At 38.5% G+C, this 18241-nt stretch overlaps 2 protein-coding genes across 4 annotated transcripts in view; one reads left to right on the forward strand and one right to left on the reverse strand.

Annotated features, from left to right (window-relative positions):
• The window catches only part of atad2b (ATPase family AAA domain containing 2B), a 62680-nt gene extending 52784 nt beyond the window's left edge, over window positions 1-9896 (reverse strand). Inside the window, exons 1-14 of the mRNA XM_024291567.2 lie at window positions 9676-9896; window positions 6275-6441; window positions 6170-6201; window positions 5937-6084; window positions 5644-5743; window positions 5418-5553; window positions 5111-5257; window positions 4806-4881; window positions 4635-4736; window positions 3387-3498; window positions 3189-3304; window positions 2932-3106; window positions 2702-2790; window positions 1288-1447 (exon numbers count right to left, since the gene is read on the reverse strand). Coding sequence (XP_024147335.1) covers window positions 1288-1447; window positions 2702-2790; window positions 2932-3106; window positions 3189-3304; window positions 3387-3498; window positions 4635-4736; window positions 4806-4881; window positions 5111-5257; window positions 5418-5553; window positions 5644-5743; window positions 5937-6084; window positions 6170-6201; window positions 6275-6441; window positions 9676-9774 — 1659 coding nt within the window. The 5' untranslated portion in view covers window positions 9775-9896. The remainder of the gene's footprint in view (window positions 1-1287; window positions 1448-2701; window positions 2791-2931; window positions 3107-3188; window positions 3305-3386; window positions 3499-4634; window positions 4737-4805; window positions 4882-5110; window positions 5258-5417; window positions 5554-5643; window positions 5744-5936; window positions 6085-6169; window positions 6202-6274; window positions 6442-9675) is intronic.
• Window positions 9222-17716, forward strand: ubxn2a (UBX domain protein 2A). 3 transcript variants are annotated; one of them, XM_024291575.2, is made up of 7 exons: window positions 9222-9428; window positions 12038-12094; window positions 12345-12447; window positions 13260-13369; window positions 14823-14960; window positions 15118-15279; window positions 17182-17716. In XM_024291575.2, exons 2-7 carry the CDS (start codon window positions 12057-12059, stop codon window positions 17363-17365), a joined length of 735 nt encoding a protein of 244 aa, XP_024147343.1. In that variant the 5' UTR covers window positions 9222-9428; window positions 12038-12056; the 3' UTR covers window positions 17366-17716. The 3 variants fall into 3 exon arrangements, with proteins under 3 accessions (XP_024147343.1, XP_024147342.1, XP_036066341.1); XM_024291574.2 differs by lacking the exon at window positions 9222-9428 and adding an exon at window positions 9685-9823; XM_036210448.1 differs by lacking the exon at window positions 9222-9428 and adding an exon at window positions 11479-11707.
• The last annotated feature ends 525 nt before the right edge of the window (window positions 17717-18241 follow it).

An 18241-nucleotide genomic window follows, 5' to 3' on the forward strand; every position in this document is an offset into this window, starting at 1 on the left:
TATCGATACTAAACTTGCATAATTTGCAGAAAGTGCACAAAGAATTTGAAGTATTTCATGGAAAAAAAAAAAAAAATGTAATGTTGCTGAAACGTTAGTTTAACTCCAGAGTTGCTCAAAAAGCCTCAGTAGATTCCAGTTAGCCAAAAAAGCTAACATGTTGCTAAAATATTAGCTTAACTCCAAATTGACTAAAAAAACCCGAGTAGATGTCAACTTAGCCAAAAGAGCTAACACATGCTAAAATATTAGCTTAACTCCAAATTAGCCCCCAAAAATTTCAGTAGATGCCAACTTAGCCAAAAAAAAAGCTGACACATGATAAAATATTAGCTAAACTCCAAATTAACACAAAAAACCTGAGTAGATGTCAAATATTAGCATTGTGCTAAAATATTAGCTTAACTCAAAATTAGCTAAAGAAATCCTTAGTAGATGCCAAATTAGAAAAATGTTAGCATTGTACTAAAATATTAGCTTAACTCAAGAATACCCCCCCAAAAAAAACCTCATTAGATGCTAAATTATCCAAAAATATTAGCATGTTGCTAAAATGTTAGCTAAAGTCAAAATTAGCCTTAAAAACCTCAGTAGCATTGATGTCCTTCACATGCTGAACGTTTTGAAAAAATAAAATATGATGAATCGCATGAAGAAAAAAATATTTTAAAAGTGCGTAAAATTGTAAAAAAAAAAAAAAAAACAAACAATGCGTGAAATTTGATGTAACAACACCAAAAGTAAAAGCATGAGTTTCCTGAACATGCTGAATGTTTTTTGAAATTTGAAAAATTCACATTCATTTCAATGGGGCAGAAAAAATGCATAAAATCGTGAAAACCATAAAGTTCACGAATACCAAAAATACAAGCGATAATGTCCTTAACGACCTGAATATCTTAATACCAAGATTTCCCAAATCATTGAACGTATGATTGAGCCAAAAAGAGTTCGGAAGACAAAGTAATAATAAGAAAGAGAAACAGAATCACAAGGCATTCACACAATAAGACAAAAAGAAATCAGGTTCCCTAAAAGGGTTCTTTAGTTAATTAAATTTCATGTGATTGTGCAGCTTTGGTGTTCCCAGCATGCACCAGAACTACAATGAGAATCATTTACAGTCGGCTCCGGCGGCGACGGCCTGATTAGCTTTGATTAGCAGAGATCCTGCTGCGAGGAGAAAACAATGATTGAAAGCCAGCCATCACACCTCCTCTCAGCTGTTTATTTGGATCAAATAAAACAAACTTAATCCTCAAACAATCTGTTTTCTTCAACTCTGACCTTCTTGTCGGGCAGGCTGAACAGAAACTCCCGGTCAAAGCGTCCAGGCCTCCTGAGTGCCGGGTCGATAGAGTCAAGTCTGTTTGTAGCACCGATGACCACTATCTCCCCTCGGCTGTCCAGGCCGTCCATCAACGCCAGAAGAGTGGACACAATAGAACTGGAAACCAGCAGAAACCAGTCAGATCATTTCAGATGTTTTAACAGATGCTCCAAAAAAAGTATTTAGTTAGAGTTAAAAAGATGAGAGGTATCGGTGTCCTGAGACAGCTCTTCGGTCTTGGACATAGTGGAGTGTTTGAGGTTTTATATAGATAAACAGGTGACATTAATAATGAGTGGAGGACAGGATAGTGTCTGTGAGAGACAAAAATCTGACTAAATAATTATTTTCCATCATAATTTACTAATAAATTCTTTAATCAGAGAATCAGATTTTCTGGATTTTATTTTGACATTTTGTCTCTCCTAGTTCATGATGAAAATGACAGGCCCATCTCATATTTTTTAGAACTAGCACAATTAGTGGCTGACTATAAATATGTTTTTTGTCCCACTGTATGTCAGTAAACTGAACTGCAGTCTCACTTTGTTCAACTACAAAAACACAAAATGGGAAGCTTCACATACACTTTTATTTTGTTTATTTAGTTTATAAACTTAAAATCCAGCATTATTCTGCATTTTAGAGCAATAAATAAATTGTCCCTGAAGTGTATTCTTACTACACTACTATAAAGATTGTAAATTAGCAATCTTGAACATATCAAATATTCAAACGTGAATTTTTGGGGACAGTTCGCAAATATCCGAATATTCAGCTGTATCGGTAAAAAGAAGGTAGTAAGAGAAAATACTCCTTTAATCTAAACTGACACATTATAGAGGGGTCAAAGATGATTTAAGACTCCTCACTGCACACTTTCTACACTTTTCTCAGACAGACGTGAAAATGTTCACACCTTTCTTTGTTTAAACCCTCAAAGTTCAATCAAAAACGTGCATGTTAATATTTTAGTTAATATTTTAGCATGTTGCTAAAATATTAACTAAACTCCAAACTTGTTTTACATTACTATAAAAGATGAAAACATAACCCATGAATATATTTAAAGGTTTGTTGATAATCACAAAACTGACTCCTCAGAAATGATTTCAGTAAACTAAACTTCTAAATTTCTAATCTGCAAAAACTATTGAAAATGAAAACCTTCCCAGACACTTTTACTTTGAAAATTCCTTTACTTCCTGTGACAGTATTGTATACATTTAGCTTGTTTATATACTGTAAGTCAAACATTATTCTTATCAATTTTAGGGTGCATTTTTAACTATACTAACTAGTATACAAACGTTACAAATATTTGAGTTTTAGAGAAAAGATCTCAAATTTCCGCGTATTCGTCAGTGGTACCTGTGTATCTGGTCTTGTCTGCTGGACCGAACCGGAGCCAAACCGTCAATCTCATCAAAGAAAATGATGGAAGGTCTCATCAGGTAAGCCTGAGCAAAAACAAGAGTTCCTTAGTACCAAATGATGCTTGGAGAGTTTGCTTTTGCACACGTATTTTCTTAGAATACTAGGATGTTTACGTTTTGCGACAAGGTGAGGATTGTTTATACCCCAAAGTCCGGGTCACCCACCTGGTCAAAGAGGAGGCGGAGCTGCCGTTCCGACTCCCCCACCCACTTGCTGAGACAGTCGGCTCCTTTCCTCATGAAGAAGGAAACCTTGCGGTTCCCCTGGCTGCACTCGTTAGCTAGCGCTCGAGCAACCAGGGTCTTCCCCGTCCCCGGCGGGCCGTAAAACAAACAGCCTCTACAAAGGAACGCAGACAAACATGAGCGCCACAAAAACCCAATCAGATAATTATCCGAGGACAAAGACGGGGGAGTCTCACCTGGGAGGTTGGATCTTAAACTTCTCAAAGACTTCCGGATAGAGCAGAGGGAACACGACCATCTCTTTTAGTGACTGGATGTGGTAACTGAGGCCTCCCACACTATCGAATCTCACCTACAACGATGCATCATTTCAGAATTACATGACGGAGAACGCTCAGAAGTTTAAATACATTCTTATTACTATCCCCACTTACTGAATTATCGAGGTTCATGGGGTCCACGTCGGCCAAGCTGGCCCCTACTTTCCCTCTGTCACGGAGGACGCCGCTGGCCAGGTCCTCCGCAGTCAGGTTCATGGGCAAACATCTGAGGAGGTAAAGGAAGTGAAGAAATGTACAGATCTGGACTCACACTGCATCCAGTCCAGCTAAGGTGAAGCCACCAGAGCGGTCCATCTACGGCAGGTGACTCACATTGGCTACAGTCCTGCTGCAGCACAAGCAGTTATCCTTATATTCATAAAGTATGGGGGTGGCACTGAACCTCTTGTTCTCCATGATGGTAAATGACCGATATGAAGCTCTACCTCACACTTTGTGAACCCGTGTTAGCGGAAATTATGTAATGTTTCCACCATGGTGAAAACAGAGAGTATAGCAGAAAATAGGTTTTATTTTGAAAAATGTACCGGTCGCACTTTACACTCGCTTTCATGATTTCTTGTTTAGGTTGTTAATAGCCCCAGCTTCACAAAAAAGTGCTCCAACTCCAAAATTTCAAGACAGAGGCTTCAGACTGGATCTAGCCTGTCGCACTTTTCAAGTTGCGTAAAGACGCCGGCAGCTGCACCGGATGCATTGTGAGCCCGGGGTAAGAGTGAGAAATGGATAGAAACATCCTGAAAGACGATGGAAGTGACTGACACAGAGCGTTAACTAATGCAATGGTCACATTAACAACCGCCACCGTGCGACAGGAAGGCAGCGACAGAATCTTAGAGATTTCAAACCGCAGCGAGATTTTTTTGAAAATCATTGGAGGAGGCCGTCCATATCAAATGCCACCGAAAGAACAATGTTCTGTCTTCTTCGTATTCTTCTCAGCATCAACTGAAATCCGTCAATATGCATGCCTCTGGACTGCCACCGTGCAACCTCTAAATGTGCCCGAACGGCCACCGACCAGACTGCCACGGAACTGTCGCCAGACTGCCACCAGACTGCCACCAGACTGCCACCAGACTGCCACAATGCAACCTCCAAATGTGCCCGAGCGGCCTGCCACCAGACTGCCACCAGACTGCCACCTGACTGCCACCTGACTCCCACCTGACAGCCACCTGACAGCCACCTGACAGCCACCTGACAGCCACCTGACAGCCACCTGACAGCCACCTGACAGCCACCTGACAGCCACCTGACTGCCACCTGACTGCCACCTGACTGCCACCTGCCTGTCATTCATTACCGAAGGGTTAGACGAGGATGGAATAAAACCGTCACCTGTTCCTGGCCCGGGTCATGCTCTTGCTCTTCCTCCGCTCAAATCGCTCTTCGTCAGAGGAAGAGGTTGTGTCACTGCTGTGAATGGCGTGTTTCTTCACTCTGCAGAACAGATGGTTATTGTAATAAAGTTCTTAAAGTTCTGAGGTCTTGACGAGCGACTCTCAGTACCTTATATGGCTTCTTCTCGCTGGCGATCGGTGTGTGTCAAAAAGTGAAGGATTGCTCTGTTTTCTGTTGACGGGCTCTGTGACGGAGAGGGGAGTGGTTAGCTGATAAAAATAGTCAGGAGCAGGAAGCTTGTATGTTCTTTGCCACAAATAAGTTTTTTTTCTGTCTGCTCCTGTTTCATAACAATTTGAAGAAAGAAATACCTTTTTAAGCTTAAATTTCTTTAAATATCATCAGAAAATACCACAAACACGTTAAAAACACAACTTTTACCAGAGAAGATCTTTAAAAAGTTGAGTGTTTACCGATCGGTGGAGCCTCGTATCTCTGCACCGTCTTCCGCTGCCTCAGATTATACGGTCGGTCGTTTTCTTCTGCTTCCTCAGCTTCATCCCCTTCATCATCTTCGTCATCCTCCTCTGCATCTTCCTCTTCTTCTTCACCATGAGACTCTTAATAATAAAAGACAGAGTTAAAAGTTGTAATTTATGAAAAAATAGAGATCTCATTTCAGCAGTAACAATTTGCACCACTAGAGGTCACTATATCAACACACAGGATCTATACAGATCCAAATCTAATTTCTACAAAACTGATTCATAAAAAGCAGACCTTCTGTCCCTTCTTCCTCTTCCTCTTCTTCCTCCTCCTCCGTTTTCCCCATGACTTTGTGGTGCGCGGGCATGTTGAACGTGCACCGCCGCATGGATTTCCTGCGCTTCACCCGGGAGTACATGTCCATGTTTTCCTGCGAAAAGGGGACTTTGATGCCATCACCCACGTCCACATCCCCACAGATCGGGTGGCGGGGCGGTTCCGGCGGCGGAACTGCGCTCACCTCCTCCGTGTCTCTGGTCCACATGCGCAGTCGCTCCACCTCGCGGCTCTGCCTGATGCTGGTGATGTTGTCCATCTCCTGGAGGACCGCCTCGGCCGTGCTGGGGAGACAGAACGTCAAAATAAAAGCATCTATCTGGTTTAACTCTTTCATATCCAACTGTTTGGACAAATAAATGTTTATCCTGTTCGGGCCGTGATCTAAGATGTGTTCTGGATCTTGGCCCCTTGTGTGATTGAGTTTGACACTCCTGTGTTACAGCGACTAATCTCTGCAGAAATGGTGGGATCTACCTGTTCACCAGCTGGTCAAACAGCAGGCTCTGATTGAGGTGTTCGAATTGGCTCTTCTTCACCCGGCAGCTCCTCTTCAGCTCCACGTGGCCGTTAATATGGGAGCGATCTCCACCTCCGCCGTCCTCACCTCTGCGACTTCTCAGAGCTGCAGCGTCACAGGTAGATCAGCTGTAAATACGCGTTTTTAAACAGAATTCTAACACATTTGATTTAAAAGAAAACTGTATTACCGTGCCCGTTTTGCATTATGCGAGAAGACAGTCTGGAAGATAACAGAGAAAATTAAACATGTTTCTTTAAAAATGTAAGTGATGTAAAAAGCCTCAACAGCTGACCTGGTGCGGTAGGTGGGAATGTCCCAGCTGACCCTCTGGCCCTTCGCCTGCGGCGACGGCGAGGTGTCGCTGGAGCTCCGCTCCGAGGCCGTCTGCCGACGCGTCCGTTTGGACGGCGGCCCCAACCGTGGGCTGCTGGGGGTGCTCGCATCGCTGCCGGGTTCCTTCTGCAGGGACACAAGCAGCCATTGTGAGGAGGACGGACAGAAGTCTGCATAAATCTGCAGAAAACGTCGGCATGTTCGCGAGTAAAGTCACACAATAATGAATACATTTAGTCTGCAAACCGAAGCTTTGGACCACATATTGCAACTCTTTGGCTGAAAAAAAAAATGTAAATCCTATGAAAAAACTATAGATTATTTAAGTTTTGTCACTTGTGTTTCCATTTTTAAACTGAGGAGATCTTATTTTAGTAAAATAACTTGATTTTTCTGTGCTACTGCCAACATTACACTAGCAGCTGTCTTTTATTTTGAAAGGAACTTGTGTATTCTACTGTCTTTAAATACATAAACTTGATACACTGTTAATTTTCAGTTATGGTAAATATTTAAATAAATATTATATAAATGAATTACTTAATAGCAACAAAAACAAAGTGTTTCTCTAAACAATAAAGTGTAGTTTTAAAAACTGGACGAAATCTCTCTTTTAGTGATAAAGGCTTTAGATTTTAGGGGCATAAGGAAGTTGAAATAAATAATATACACCTTTTGTGTGCAATACACGCTTTTGAGCATCCAAATAAAAGCTGCAGATGTTGTTGATGCCCTTCACACTTTTCCTTCATGCTGCTCCGCCAGCTTTCAATTTCATTGTAGCCATAAGCAACTAAATCATGAATAGAAAGAATAAATGGACGAACACTCAAAGATTCATCCAACTTCATCCAAGCAAAGATGCCCAGACTTCCCTCTCCCCGGTCACTTCCTCCAGCTCCTCTGAGGAACTCTGAGGCGTTCCCAGGCCAGCCGAGAGACTCTCCAGCGTCTCCTGAGTCTTCCCCAAGGCTTCGCCCAGTAGGACATACCTCGAATACCTCCCCAGGGAGGCGTCCAGGAGGAATGAACCACCTCAACTGGCTCCTCTGGATGTGGAGGAGCAGCAACTCTCCGGGTGATCGAGCTTCTCTATCTCTAAGCACCCAGACACCCTCCGGAGGAAACTCATTTCAGCTGATTGTAGTCGGGATCTCGCTCTTTCAGCCGTGACCCAGAGCTCATGACTGTAGGTGAGTACTGGATCGAAGATCGACCGGTAAATTGAGAGCTTTGCTTTCTGTCTCAGCTTTCTTTTCACCGCAACAGTGACCGCACCGGACCAGACGCCACTCCAATCTGCCCGTCGATCTCACGCTCCAATCTTCCCTCACTAGTGACCAAGACCCTAAGATATTTAAACTCCTCCCCCTTAGGGTGGAGTACTCCATCCACCCAGAAACTACTTTTCAAGAACCATGGCTTCAGATTTAGTGGTGCCGACCCTCACACTCAACCACAAACTGATCCAATACATGCTGGAGGTCCTGGCTCGATGAAGCCAACAGGACATCATCTGCAAAGAGTAGATGATCCTGAAGGACGTATGTTTTTACACATACGTGCTTTTTCTTGGCCTTAAGGACCACAGAGGAAAAGCTAGGATTAGATTTAACACATGCAACCAACAACATTATTTAGACACCTAAAGTACATGTGGGCAATGCAGCAATGTGCATCCGTTTTTGTGCTTTGTTGCACATAAATACATACAAACAACATCAGACAAATTTAAAAAGTCTCAGCACTGAGGACCCTCGGCTATAGAAGACCCTGCCGGAGGATTTGAGGGATTCATCCACTATGGAGGCTTTATAAAAATAAAATAAAAACTCTTTTTTTAAACTTAGTTTGTAAGTAGCTTTTACATGTCAACATGTTCTCATTTGATTTTATGCACTGATTGTTCGTGTGAAATGAGTGTTTATGTTTTATTATTATCTATCAATGTAAAGTAGTTGTGTAGGGATTTATCGATCCACTGATATATCGCAATATTTAATTTGGTGATACTTGTATCGATTCAAAACGCTGACGAGATATTTAATTATTTATTCATGAGTGTCCTTATTTTCCACCTTAACCCTTGACCGCTAGCTAGCAGAGTTAGCGTTTGAAACTTCTTAACCAAAACAAAAACTTGTGAAAGTTGTTACTGTGTAGATAAATTATAGTGTAATCTTTGGAAAACACAATTTGGTGTCACAAAAAAGCAAAGTTTAAAGGCGGAGAAGACGCTTGTACCTTTCATAATCTGTGTTTACATTCTGAAACTAAGACTAACAAGTGTTTTGTAACAATTGTGTTATAAATAAAGTTTTATTTAAATTCAAAAGTCTGGATTGTCGTTGCTATTGCCATCACAAACAAGCAGTTTTCTTCGATAATGTATGTCACAACAAATAAATTACAAATTGTTTTAACAAAATGAATCCTATTTGGGGATTTTTATTTACTTTTATCCAGATTAAATCTTCTCAGTAACGCAGAGTTAGCGTTTGAAACTTCTTAAACAAAACAAAAACTTGTGAAAGTTGTTACTGTGTAGATAAATTACAGTGTAATCTGTGGAAAAACACGATTTGTTGTCACAAAAAGGCGAAATTTGAAGGCGGAGCAGACGCTTGTGCCTTCATAATCTCAGTGTTTACATTCTGAAACAAAGACTGACATCTTGTAGGTCAGACGACTTCAAAACAAAAGCTTTTAGGAGAAGACTAAACGATTCAGCCGCAACAGCTGGACGAGTTTGAAATGCATTCTGGGTTAGATAAACAAATAAATAAGGTGTTAGTTTAATTTTATTTACACCAGAAAGTTCACCAAGTTCAGACTTGCTAAATGCGGGACTCGAGCCAGCCAACTGTTGTGAACCTCGGACTCCCTTCCCCCACAGTTAGACAAGCTAATAGTCGGCTAGCAGCTGCCCAGAAACCCGTTTAACTTCTGCTTTCTCTGTTATGGTTAAAGAAACGGTGCTGGTCAAACATTCGGGGAGTGTTGCTCAAAATAATCCGTCGTTTGGTTTTATTTCACGGGCTCATTTCGGAGACAGCGGGGAAACAGATCAGCTGAGAGGGAAACTGGCAAACACAAAGGGAACTCAACTTGGGGTTAGCCAAGAGTTGTAATCGCTAGCTTGCATTTTGACAGCTGTACGATCCGTGACACCCGCGAAACCCCACCGTCCCGGGTCTTTGGGCGTGTATCTGCGTGACTGTGCGGGTGTCAGTCCGACTTCTGCTCGAACTGTCCGTAAATGAGCCGATAGTTGGAGCTGCGGGAGGCCAGCGCTGCAGTCAAGCTAGCCGGCTAGCAAGCTAGCTCGCCGGCAGAAAAGGAGGAAAGAACCCGGCTTACGTGATCCTCGGAGTTTCGCTCGAGTCTCGACGACGACCTGGTCCTGGAGGAGATGAACGGGTCGCATCTTATCCGAGAGCTTTTCCTCGTGTTGACCATGTTGGCTCCCGCGGACGGTTCTGTGTGAATCTGTCCAAACGCCGCTTCAGTGAGCGCAGCATCGAGGCGCCATTTCTTCCTGCTATCTCTGACTATCTCTCTTCCCAACTGGTGGAGTCTGTTCAGAAGGGGCTTTTATTTTGCTCAATTTTAGCTTAAAAACTCAGTAAAACACGTTAAAATGCAGTCTAATTGACTCTACTTTAGTGATATTTACTAAAGTTAAACTAATTGTTTTTTTCTCCCCCAAAAAAACTTATTTTAAAAGTTTTTTAAGGGAACAAAATACATTTCAGAACACCTACTTTTATTTTATTAAAAACAAATGAAAACATAAAAACTATAAATAATTATTGCTTTTTTTAATTTAAAAATGTTGAATTGACATTCACATAGATGTGAAATGGTGCTCATGGTGAGACGAAGTTAAAAGTTAAAGTCTAAAATGCAAAAATGTTATTAACTGAGTCAGAAAAAAGGATGATCAAAAATACAGTAATGACAACTTAATATGAACTTGTTTAAACTTGACTAAAAAAAGCATTTTTCAAAATTACTTTCATATTTAACATTATTACTACCTAATTACTGATTTCCAGGTCAACACATTGAACGTTTACTCTGGACGTTTACTTTTTACATTTTGTTTGATTTGTCCCTATAAATGCAAACTAAGGAGAGAAACATCAAACTTATCAGATACCCAACAGGGATTTTACAGGTGAAATTTAATGATTTAGCTTATTGCAAAATGGGGGAAACTAAATTTACAAAACTTATGGTTCATTTTATATAAATTGACTGCTTCAGTTTGAAAACTGTCCTTCATCTGACTGACAGGATGGATGCACATCAGCACACGCAGGGACTTTTCATATTTCAAATCATTTGTGGTAGTTTGAAGAATAAAACAACTTTAGTTTCCCAATAGAGAATCTTCTTCTGATCATTTTGTTTACTGATTGATAGATGATGTCTAAAAAACATATATATATATATATATATAATTAAATCCTTCTTTTATAAGTGAAACAAAGAACATATATATTAGTGGTTTTACAGTTTGTTAGTATAATTTATAACCTCTTTAACAAGTTGCATTTTTATTTAAAAAGAAGTTAACTAAATTAGGTCTTGCATTTTCCGGTTTAACTTGTTATTTAGCAATGATTACATATGTAATTTATACATTTGTTACATTTTTAAAATAGCATTTCAAGTGACAATAACTAAAAAGAACACTAGTGTCACTATATCTGAGACAAAACAGCCAAAAACAGCAAAAAAGTATAATATAATTTTTTATGTTGTTGTTTTTTAAAAACTTCAATTAACCAATTAGCTACAGTCTTGCCAACAAAATATCATTTTCAATTTAACCTAATTATTATTATTATTATTATTTTCATTTTTTTAAATTTTATTTCACTATTGCTAAATGAAAAAATATATAAATAAATTGAAAGATTAATTTTTAAAAGCCCAGAAAATGTTGTTTTGGGGGGTTCTCCGTGGTTATTATGTGTCTTAATCATTGACTGTAAAAATAAATTATTCTCATATAGAGTCTATGGTTTTAACGCAGAGAAAAGAAGTCTTAGCAGCAGAAAAATACATGTTTTTGCATAACCTCTAATTAAAAACAAACCAAAACAAACTTTAAATATCAAAGCAAACTTTAAAAGTTTTTTTTTTCTCTCGCAGTCCGTCTGGACAGAAAGCGGAGAGAGTCTCAGCTGCACAGACTGCTGCTGTGCAGCTTCAGATCATCTGTTTCTGAGGTGCTGAGCTCAGCAGCGCTCGGCCCGTTTTTACGACAGCTCGACCCAGTTTCCGGCTCTCTGACGTCACGGCTCTTGCTCAGCAGAAGAGCAGCTGGTCGTAAGTTGTGGGTCTGCAGATGTTGTGCAGCCCGGGATTAACGTCGAAACTGGTAAATCGGAATTCGGCTTCAGCGTCGTAGAAAAAAAATAAACATCTGGCGCTTTTTGTATTTATATTTATTTATTTATTTATTTATTTATTGTAAGCCGTGGCTTTATTTTGATCTGCGCCCGCGTGCGTGCCTGAATGAGCGCGCGGCAGATGATTCCTTTAAAATGATCCTCTTTGGTGCCTTAAATTCACACGCTCAGTGTGCAACACGGGATATTCTATGTATTAGTATACTAATAATAAAGCCTATCCCATAATAATAAGGCAGCGTGGTGTGTGTAGCCATGGTAGGCCTCGTTCATTCCTGCGTGTTTCTATGTTTTATCAGATGGAAAACGATCACCGACATGAAAGAGAATGACTCGGGTGACAGAGAGGATCAGTGGTAAGTGGGGACATTTTTACTTAAAATATATATATAAATTGACATTCTTTTCTCCCAAAAATAAATAAATAATGAATAAAAATGTAATTTCACGTGTTTATTTTAATGTTTTGCATCATTAAAGTCAGCATCTATAAAATAATGTGTTATAATATGGAAAATCCACACATCTGTGCCTCTAATATTACAATAGCATCATATTTCAAGTACTCTGATTACAAGTTACGCTCATTATTCCATTTGTTTCCAGCAAAGACAATGAAGAGGAAGTCCCCATGAGCCGCAGTTTCTCGGTTGAAGACCTCCTCGATGAGGTGGAGAAGATCTGCTATGATGCTTCAGGGAATACGAAGGTCAGAATGGGTTCACGCTTCTTTATTATGTGAGAAATATTTAATATATATATATATAACAGACAAGTGGGGAGCGCCTTCACTCAAAAAAATTACATCTGGAGGAATATTTTTATTTTCATCAAAATATGTCAGTAAATTAAAAACACACAAACATAAAAAAAATGATTAAATTGTATATTTTATTGCGCTATGATCATCATAGAATGTATTTTCAAAGCCGTGAAATTTAATTTGCCAAGATTTTTAATACAAATATCAAGTAGTTTCAGCAGGAGTTCACTAGAAATTGTGGGCTGGACCATTGGTGTGGAGCAAGCCCGCCTCCTCTTCCCAACACCCATCTGTTTACACGCTCTCTTGCTAGCTTACAGCCTCCCACGCCCCCAAACTAACATTAGCTGTGCAGTTTTGAGCTCAGACGAGGAAAACAAAGACGTTCATGGAATGTGTTAAAGAATATTTTACGTCACAAATGCAAATTCCTTCAAACACAATTGTCTCGTCTGCTCCTAATTCACTGTGATTTGAATGAAACACTCAGAAATGTCAGTTTAAGCTTAAATTTTGTTATATATCATCAGAAAAATGCCACAAAAACATGTTAAAAACTCTCAAAATATGCATATTCTTTTGTATTTAAAATTAGTATAATTAATATTAATACTATTTTCATATTTATGCCACTATAGCTTCTTTTTTGTCAGCTAAATGTTGGAACACATTGAAAGCATTTCAACGTTTGCTAAAATAAAAAAGGTCAGTGTGGAGAGTTTGTTGTTTTTGTGTTTAATAAGCTCCGCCTCCCTCAGGTGGAGATGGTGGTCCGGCTGTGGAAGGACGGCTTCACGGTGAACGATGGAGACTTCCGCAGCTACTCCGTACCGGAAAACCAGCATTTTCTGGATGCGATTAAAAGAGGGTAAGATCTGCAAAATCTTAAAGACATTTGATGTTTATTTTATATCATTTCTTTTCTATTGATGCTTTTTATATAAACCCCATTTTGAGCAAAAATCTCAGGATTTAAAACCGTAATTTTATATAAAATTTCTTTTATTTTTAAAATAAAATACAGTCTTTTTAATACTAAATCAAAATCAGTTAAATCTTCCTATTAGAGGTTATTATCCCACTAAGAAGTGATGTTTTTAACAAATATTTTATCTATTAAAACTAATTTTCTATGAATACAACCCAGATTAATATAACTGATAAGATGTGATTAACTATGAAGCTGATAGCTAGCTAAAATATTAGCTAAATGCTAATTTAGCCTAAAACAAATAAACTAAAAAACGGCTAAGTTAGCCAAAACAGCTAGCATAAAGCTAAAACATTTATTGATCGCGACCCTACCTGCCACAATTAATTTATTAATGGCTAAATTAATTGATTAATTGCTGATTCTCAAATGCCATGATTAATCGAATATTGAAAAATTGATTAATCGCAGCGCCCTAGCTGCTGCGATTAATTGACTATCAAAAAATTAATCAATTCTTTGCAGCAGTCCTGGCTACCACGATTAACAACTGAAAATGTATCAATTAATCGTTGCGTAATTGCTTTCATGATTAATCAACTAATTGAAAAATTAAACGATTAATCGCGGCGTCCTAGCTGCAACGATTAATCGATTCATTGAAAATTTAATCGATTAATCGTAGCAGGTAGACCGCGATTAATCCAAAATTAAACGATTAATCGCGGCTCCTAGCTGCTACGATTAATCTTTTTATTGAAAATTAATCGACTAATTGCTGCCTCAATTATTTGATTTATTGAAAAATTAATCGATTAATCGCAGCAGTCCTGGCTGTTACATATTAACCTGTGATCAGTCGACTATTAAAATAATCGTTTGTTTTATCCCTAAACCACAGATTACAACAAACATGAGATTTGTTCTAAATGAACGAATGAAACTTTATTTAAATAAAACACTTTACAACTCCTTTAGGTTACTAAAGTTCTTTACGATTAAAAAAGAAATTAGGCAAATTAAGAACAATAAAAAAAAATACAAAAAGAAATAAAATACATAAAAATGCAATAAAAGGAATAATAAAAGACATTCTTAAAAGGAAGTTTTTAGAATTTAAAAGTATTAAAGTGCCAAATTGTTCTCCTTGTTTCTCCTTTCTAATAAAGTTTTAAAGTTTTACTGAGTCAAACTTTTGCATAAACTCATAACGAGTTTTATCTCCTCCAGATGTTCAGACTCTGGATTTGATTGGGTTTTATTTTAAACTTGTATCTTCTCATAAGAGATGATGATCAGGTGTGACCCCCCAGACCACAGCAGAAACAGATGAGGCCACGTTTTCATCATAAATCTGCCCAGACTCCAGCGCCCATCTTTCCCTCCTCAGGGAGCTCCCGGCCGAATGGGAGAGCCGAGCGGAGGAGGAGGAGCTGGAGATCAGCATGGAGGACTTCACCGAGGAAAACTACGTCCCCAAGAAGAAGGTGTTCCACCCCTTCAGCGGGCGGGGGTACAGACTGGGCAGGTGGGAGCAACAACACAGACTGGTGTTTTACGGGATTCCACCACTAGGTGTCCCCCTAGACTAAGAAAAGCGAACGTCAGCTTGAAGAAACCAGATTCCACTTTTCCTCTGCAGCAGATGATAATAAAACCCACTCTGACCGTCTGTCCCTTTTCAGTGTCGCCCCCAGAGTGGTGGCCAGGTCGCCGTCCGTGCACGAGGACGGAGAATCTCCCCCGATCCCCATGGTGACGCTCAACCACTCGCTTCCCGTCACCTCCCTGCAGATCTGGTTGGTGGACGGCAGGAGGTTGGTGCAGAGGTTCAACCTATCGCATCGGTGCGTATCAGACTCGATCTCTGAGGTTCAAAGGGACGGCTGAAGATCTCCTGCTCTGTTTGGGGGGATTACGTAATCCGTGGAGTTTGGAGGCTGAAGGTGATGTGCATGAGGCTGCAGAAACATAATCTGGGCTGGATCTGTCAAATCCCCCGTGTGGGATTACATAACGGGGATGCAGTGATTATATAACAGGCTAAAGGATGGAGAGGACCGAAGCCTTCAACCTACAGCCGAGCCGGCCGCTGGCCGCCATGCGGCCGCCGCTGTACGCTGGTTATCAATAATTCATCATGTTCGGATCAGCAGAGAGAAAAACGTCACAACAGGAAGTATTTGGACAGCAGAGCCGTTTAGAACGCTTCATTTCTACTTTTTAAAATTTTTTAATTTAAATTATTGACAAAAAGCAATAAAATGTATTTTTTCAATTTATAGTTGACTATAAAACAGCATTTATGTGGAAAAAAACACAAATGAATCATGAACTGATATTAAGACAACTATAATATAAAATATAAAATATAAGACCAAAATAGTAAATTATGAAAAAAAAGTCAAAATTTTACAAGAGAAAAGTTGTAAAAATGTATGAGAATATAGTCGTAAAATGATGTCAAAGTTGTAAAAATTATAACGAAGATAATATTTTACTGGAATAAATAATAAAATCATGATAAAAGTCAAAATTCTTACAGAATAAAAAAAATATAATTATGAAAACGTAAAATTATGAGAAATTATATTTCTCATTAGATTTGAAGTTAAAAAATAAAAATTTCACGATACTTAAATAATAAAGTTTAGAGGAAAAAGTCTAAATTTTACAAGAATAAAACCGTAAAATTAAGAGATAAAAGTAATAAAATTTTGAGAAAAGTACAAATTTTTCTAGAATAAATTCCTATGATTATTTTTAAAAAGTCAACAAAAAGTTTTTAAAAATCGTGAGGAAAAGGTAATATTTTACTGGAATAAATTGCAAAAATTATTGGGAATTTTTTTTTGAATTATGATAAAAGTCCAAATTATTTCAGAATAAACAAAAAAAAATTAAGAGAAAAATAAAAAAATATGGGCGATAAGTAATAAAAAGTAAATTATGAGAAAAGTAAAATTATTTGAATATAAATTCAAATATTAGAAAAAAGTCAAAATATCCAGAGACTTTAGTAATTAAATTCAGCAGAGAAAAAAGTCTAAATATTACAAAAAAAAGTCGTAAAAATATGTGATAAAAGGAGTAAAATTTTGAGAAAAATAAAAAAAAATGCTAAAAAATATATATATGATTATTAGCAAAAAAGTAACATTTTGTGAGAATAAAGTTGTAAAATGTTGACAAAAAATATTAAAAATTATAAGAAAAAGCATAAATTTTATTTAAAAAGTCAACATTCAATGAAAAAAAATCCTTAAACCAAAAGAAAAAAGTCAAAATTTTGTTTGGATAAAATAATTAAAAAAATAAAAATAAATTCAAGTTTTTAAGACCAAATAGTAAACTCTTGATTAAAAATGTCACGCTTTCTTCTAAAATAAAATAGTAATTCCATAAAAAAAATAAAGTTTTTACATTTACAGATTCTAGAGCGAAATGATTGGTCCATTTTTTTTTCAGAATAAAAGAATCTTTGAATGTTTGATTGTCTTTGTTGAAACATTTTAAAAGCATTTTATTTTGAAAAACAACAGAATTAATTTACGACTTTATTTTCTCATAATTGTGTGACTTTATTCTTGTAAAATATTTACTTTTTTCATAATTTTACAACTTTTTTCTGTTGATTTTTTCTCTTTCAAATAGAATTTTATGAAATGTCAAATTTGAAACTTTTGGATCTTTTCAGGAATCCCTAAAGGTTTCCTTCCTGCGTTCTGATCCGTGGGTTCCTCTTCCAGGATCCTGGACGTTTACGACTTCGTGGCGCGCTGCCAGAGGAACTGCCCGCCGTTCACCCTGACCACGTCGCTCCCCGCCCAGGAGCTCAGCGACAGGAACCTGACGCTGGAGGAGGCGGATCTGGCCCACGCCGTCATCGTCCAGAGACCGCTGAACACGGAGCATCCGTTCGGACACTCGTGACGGCGGCGTTCCCGTGCCGCGCTTTCCGCGTCGCTCTGAGGTGCCTCTGAGGAGTTCACGCTGCCTTCTGCAAACAAACCCACCCGCCAAATGCAAAGGAGTGGACCGGAACCCGCCCTCTCCTCGCCTCCTCATCGCACTCTTCAAGTCTTCCCGAAACGCCGAAACTCTTATGCAGCGAGGATGAGTTCTACTGACGAGCATGCTGTTGGTTTGATGTTATTTTGCACGATGATTCCGTTTATGCAGTTTTTTGTAAATTGTTGCTTGTTTTGATGATTTTGATGATTTATCTGGAAAACGAATCACTGAAAAATCACTGGAAAATGCAATAAAACTCAGTTAAAAGTTGTTTTTGTCTTTATGTAGTTTTTCTAGAATCGGCGATTTAGCCATAAATAAATCTGATTTCTATATCAGAAAGTCGTATTTCTAATCTGAAACTATTTAAAAATTGATTTATTCCAGTTTAGAAATATATCTATAGGTGGCACGGAGGGTGTAGTGGTTAGCACGTTGGTCCGTCAGTGAGAAGACTCCAGTTTGAACCCCGCTGGGTCCTCTCTCTTTCAGTCGAAACATTCACAGGTTGTTGGTGATCCTAGGTGTCCTTCAGGTGTGTTTCTATGGACAGGTGAGCTGGTCACTCTTCAGCACCTGGATAGGATCCAATAACTGACCCTGTACAGCAGAGTATAAACTCAATCACACAAGGGGTCAAAATACAAAAAGAAACTTTAGGTCGCGGGCCAAACAGGCTACACATTTACTGAACACTAAAACTACATTTTTAAAACCGTAACTTTTTAACATAAGTATAAACTAGATATATAGCATTACCTGTGATAATGCTAGTGTGAATGTTGTAAGGTGAAT

The sequence above is a fragment of the Oryzias melastigma genome, linkage group LG24 (assembly GCF_002922805.2).
Source record: "Oryzias melastigma strain HK-1 linkage group LG24, ASM292280v2, whole genome shotgun sequence".
NCBI classification, from domain to species: domain Eukaryota; kingdom Metazoa; phylum Chordata; class Actinopteri; order Beloniformes; family Adrianichthyidae; genus Oryzias; species Oryzias melastigma.

What these genes read in the sequence shown, in the direction of transcription:
- ubxn2a (XM_024291575.2), top strand. Translation starts at nt 12,057, where the DNA reads ATGAAAGAGAATGACTCGGGTGACAGAGAGGATCAGTG. An exon ending in GGTGACAGAGAGGATCAGTG is followed by an intron (nt 12,095 to 12,344) that starts GTAAGTGGGGAC and finishes ATTTGTTTCCAG; the next exon opens with CAAAGACAATGAAGAGGAAG. An exon ending in AGGTTCAACCTATCGCATCG is followed by an intron (nt 15,280 to 17,181) that starts GTGCGTATCAGA and finishes TTCCTCTTCCAG; the next exon opens with GATCCTGGACGTTTACGACT.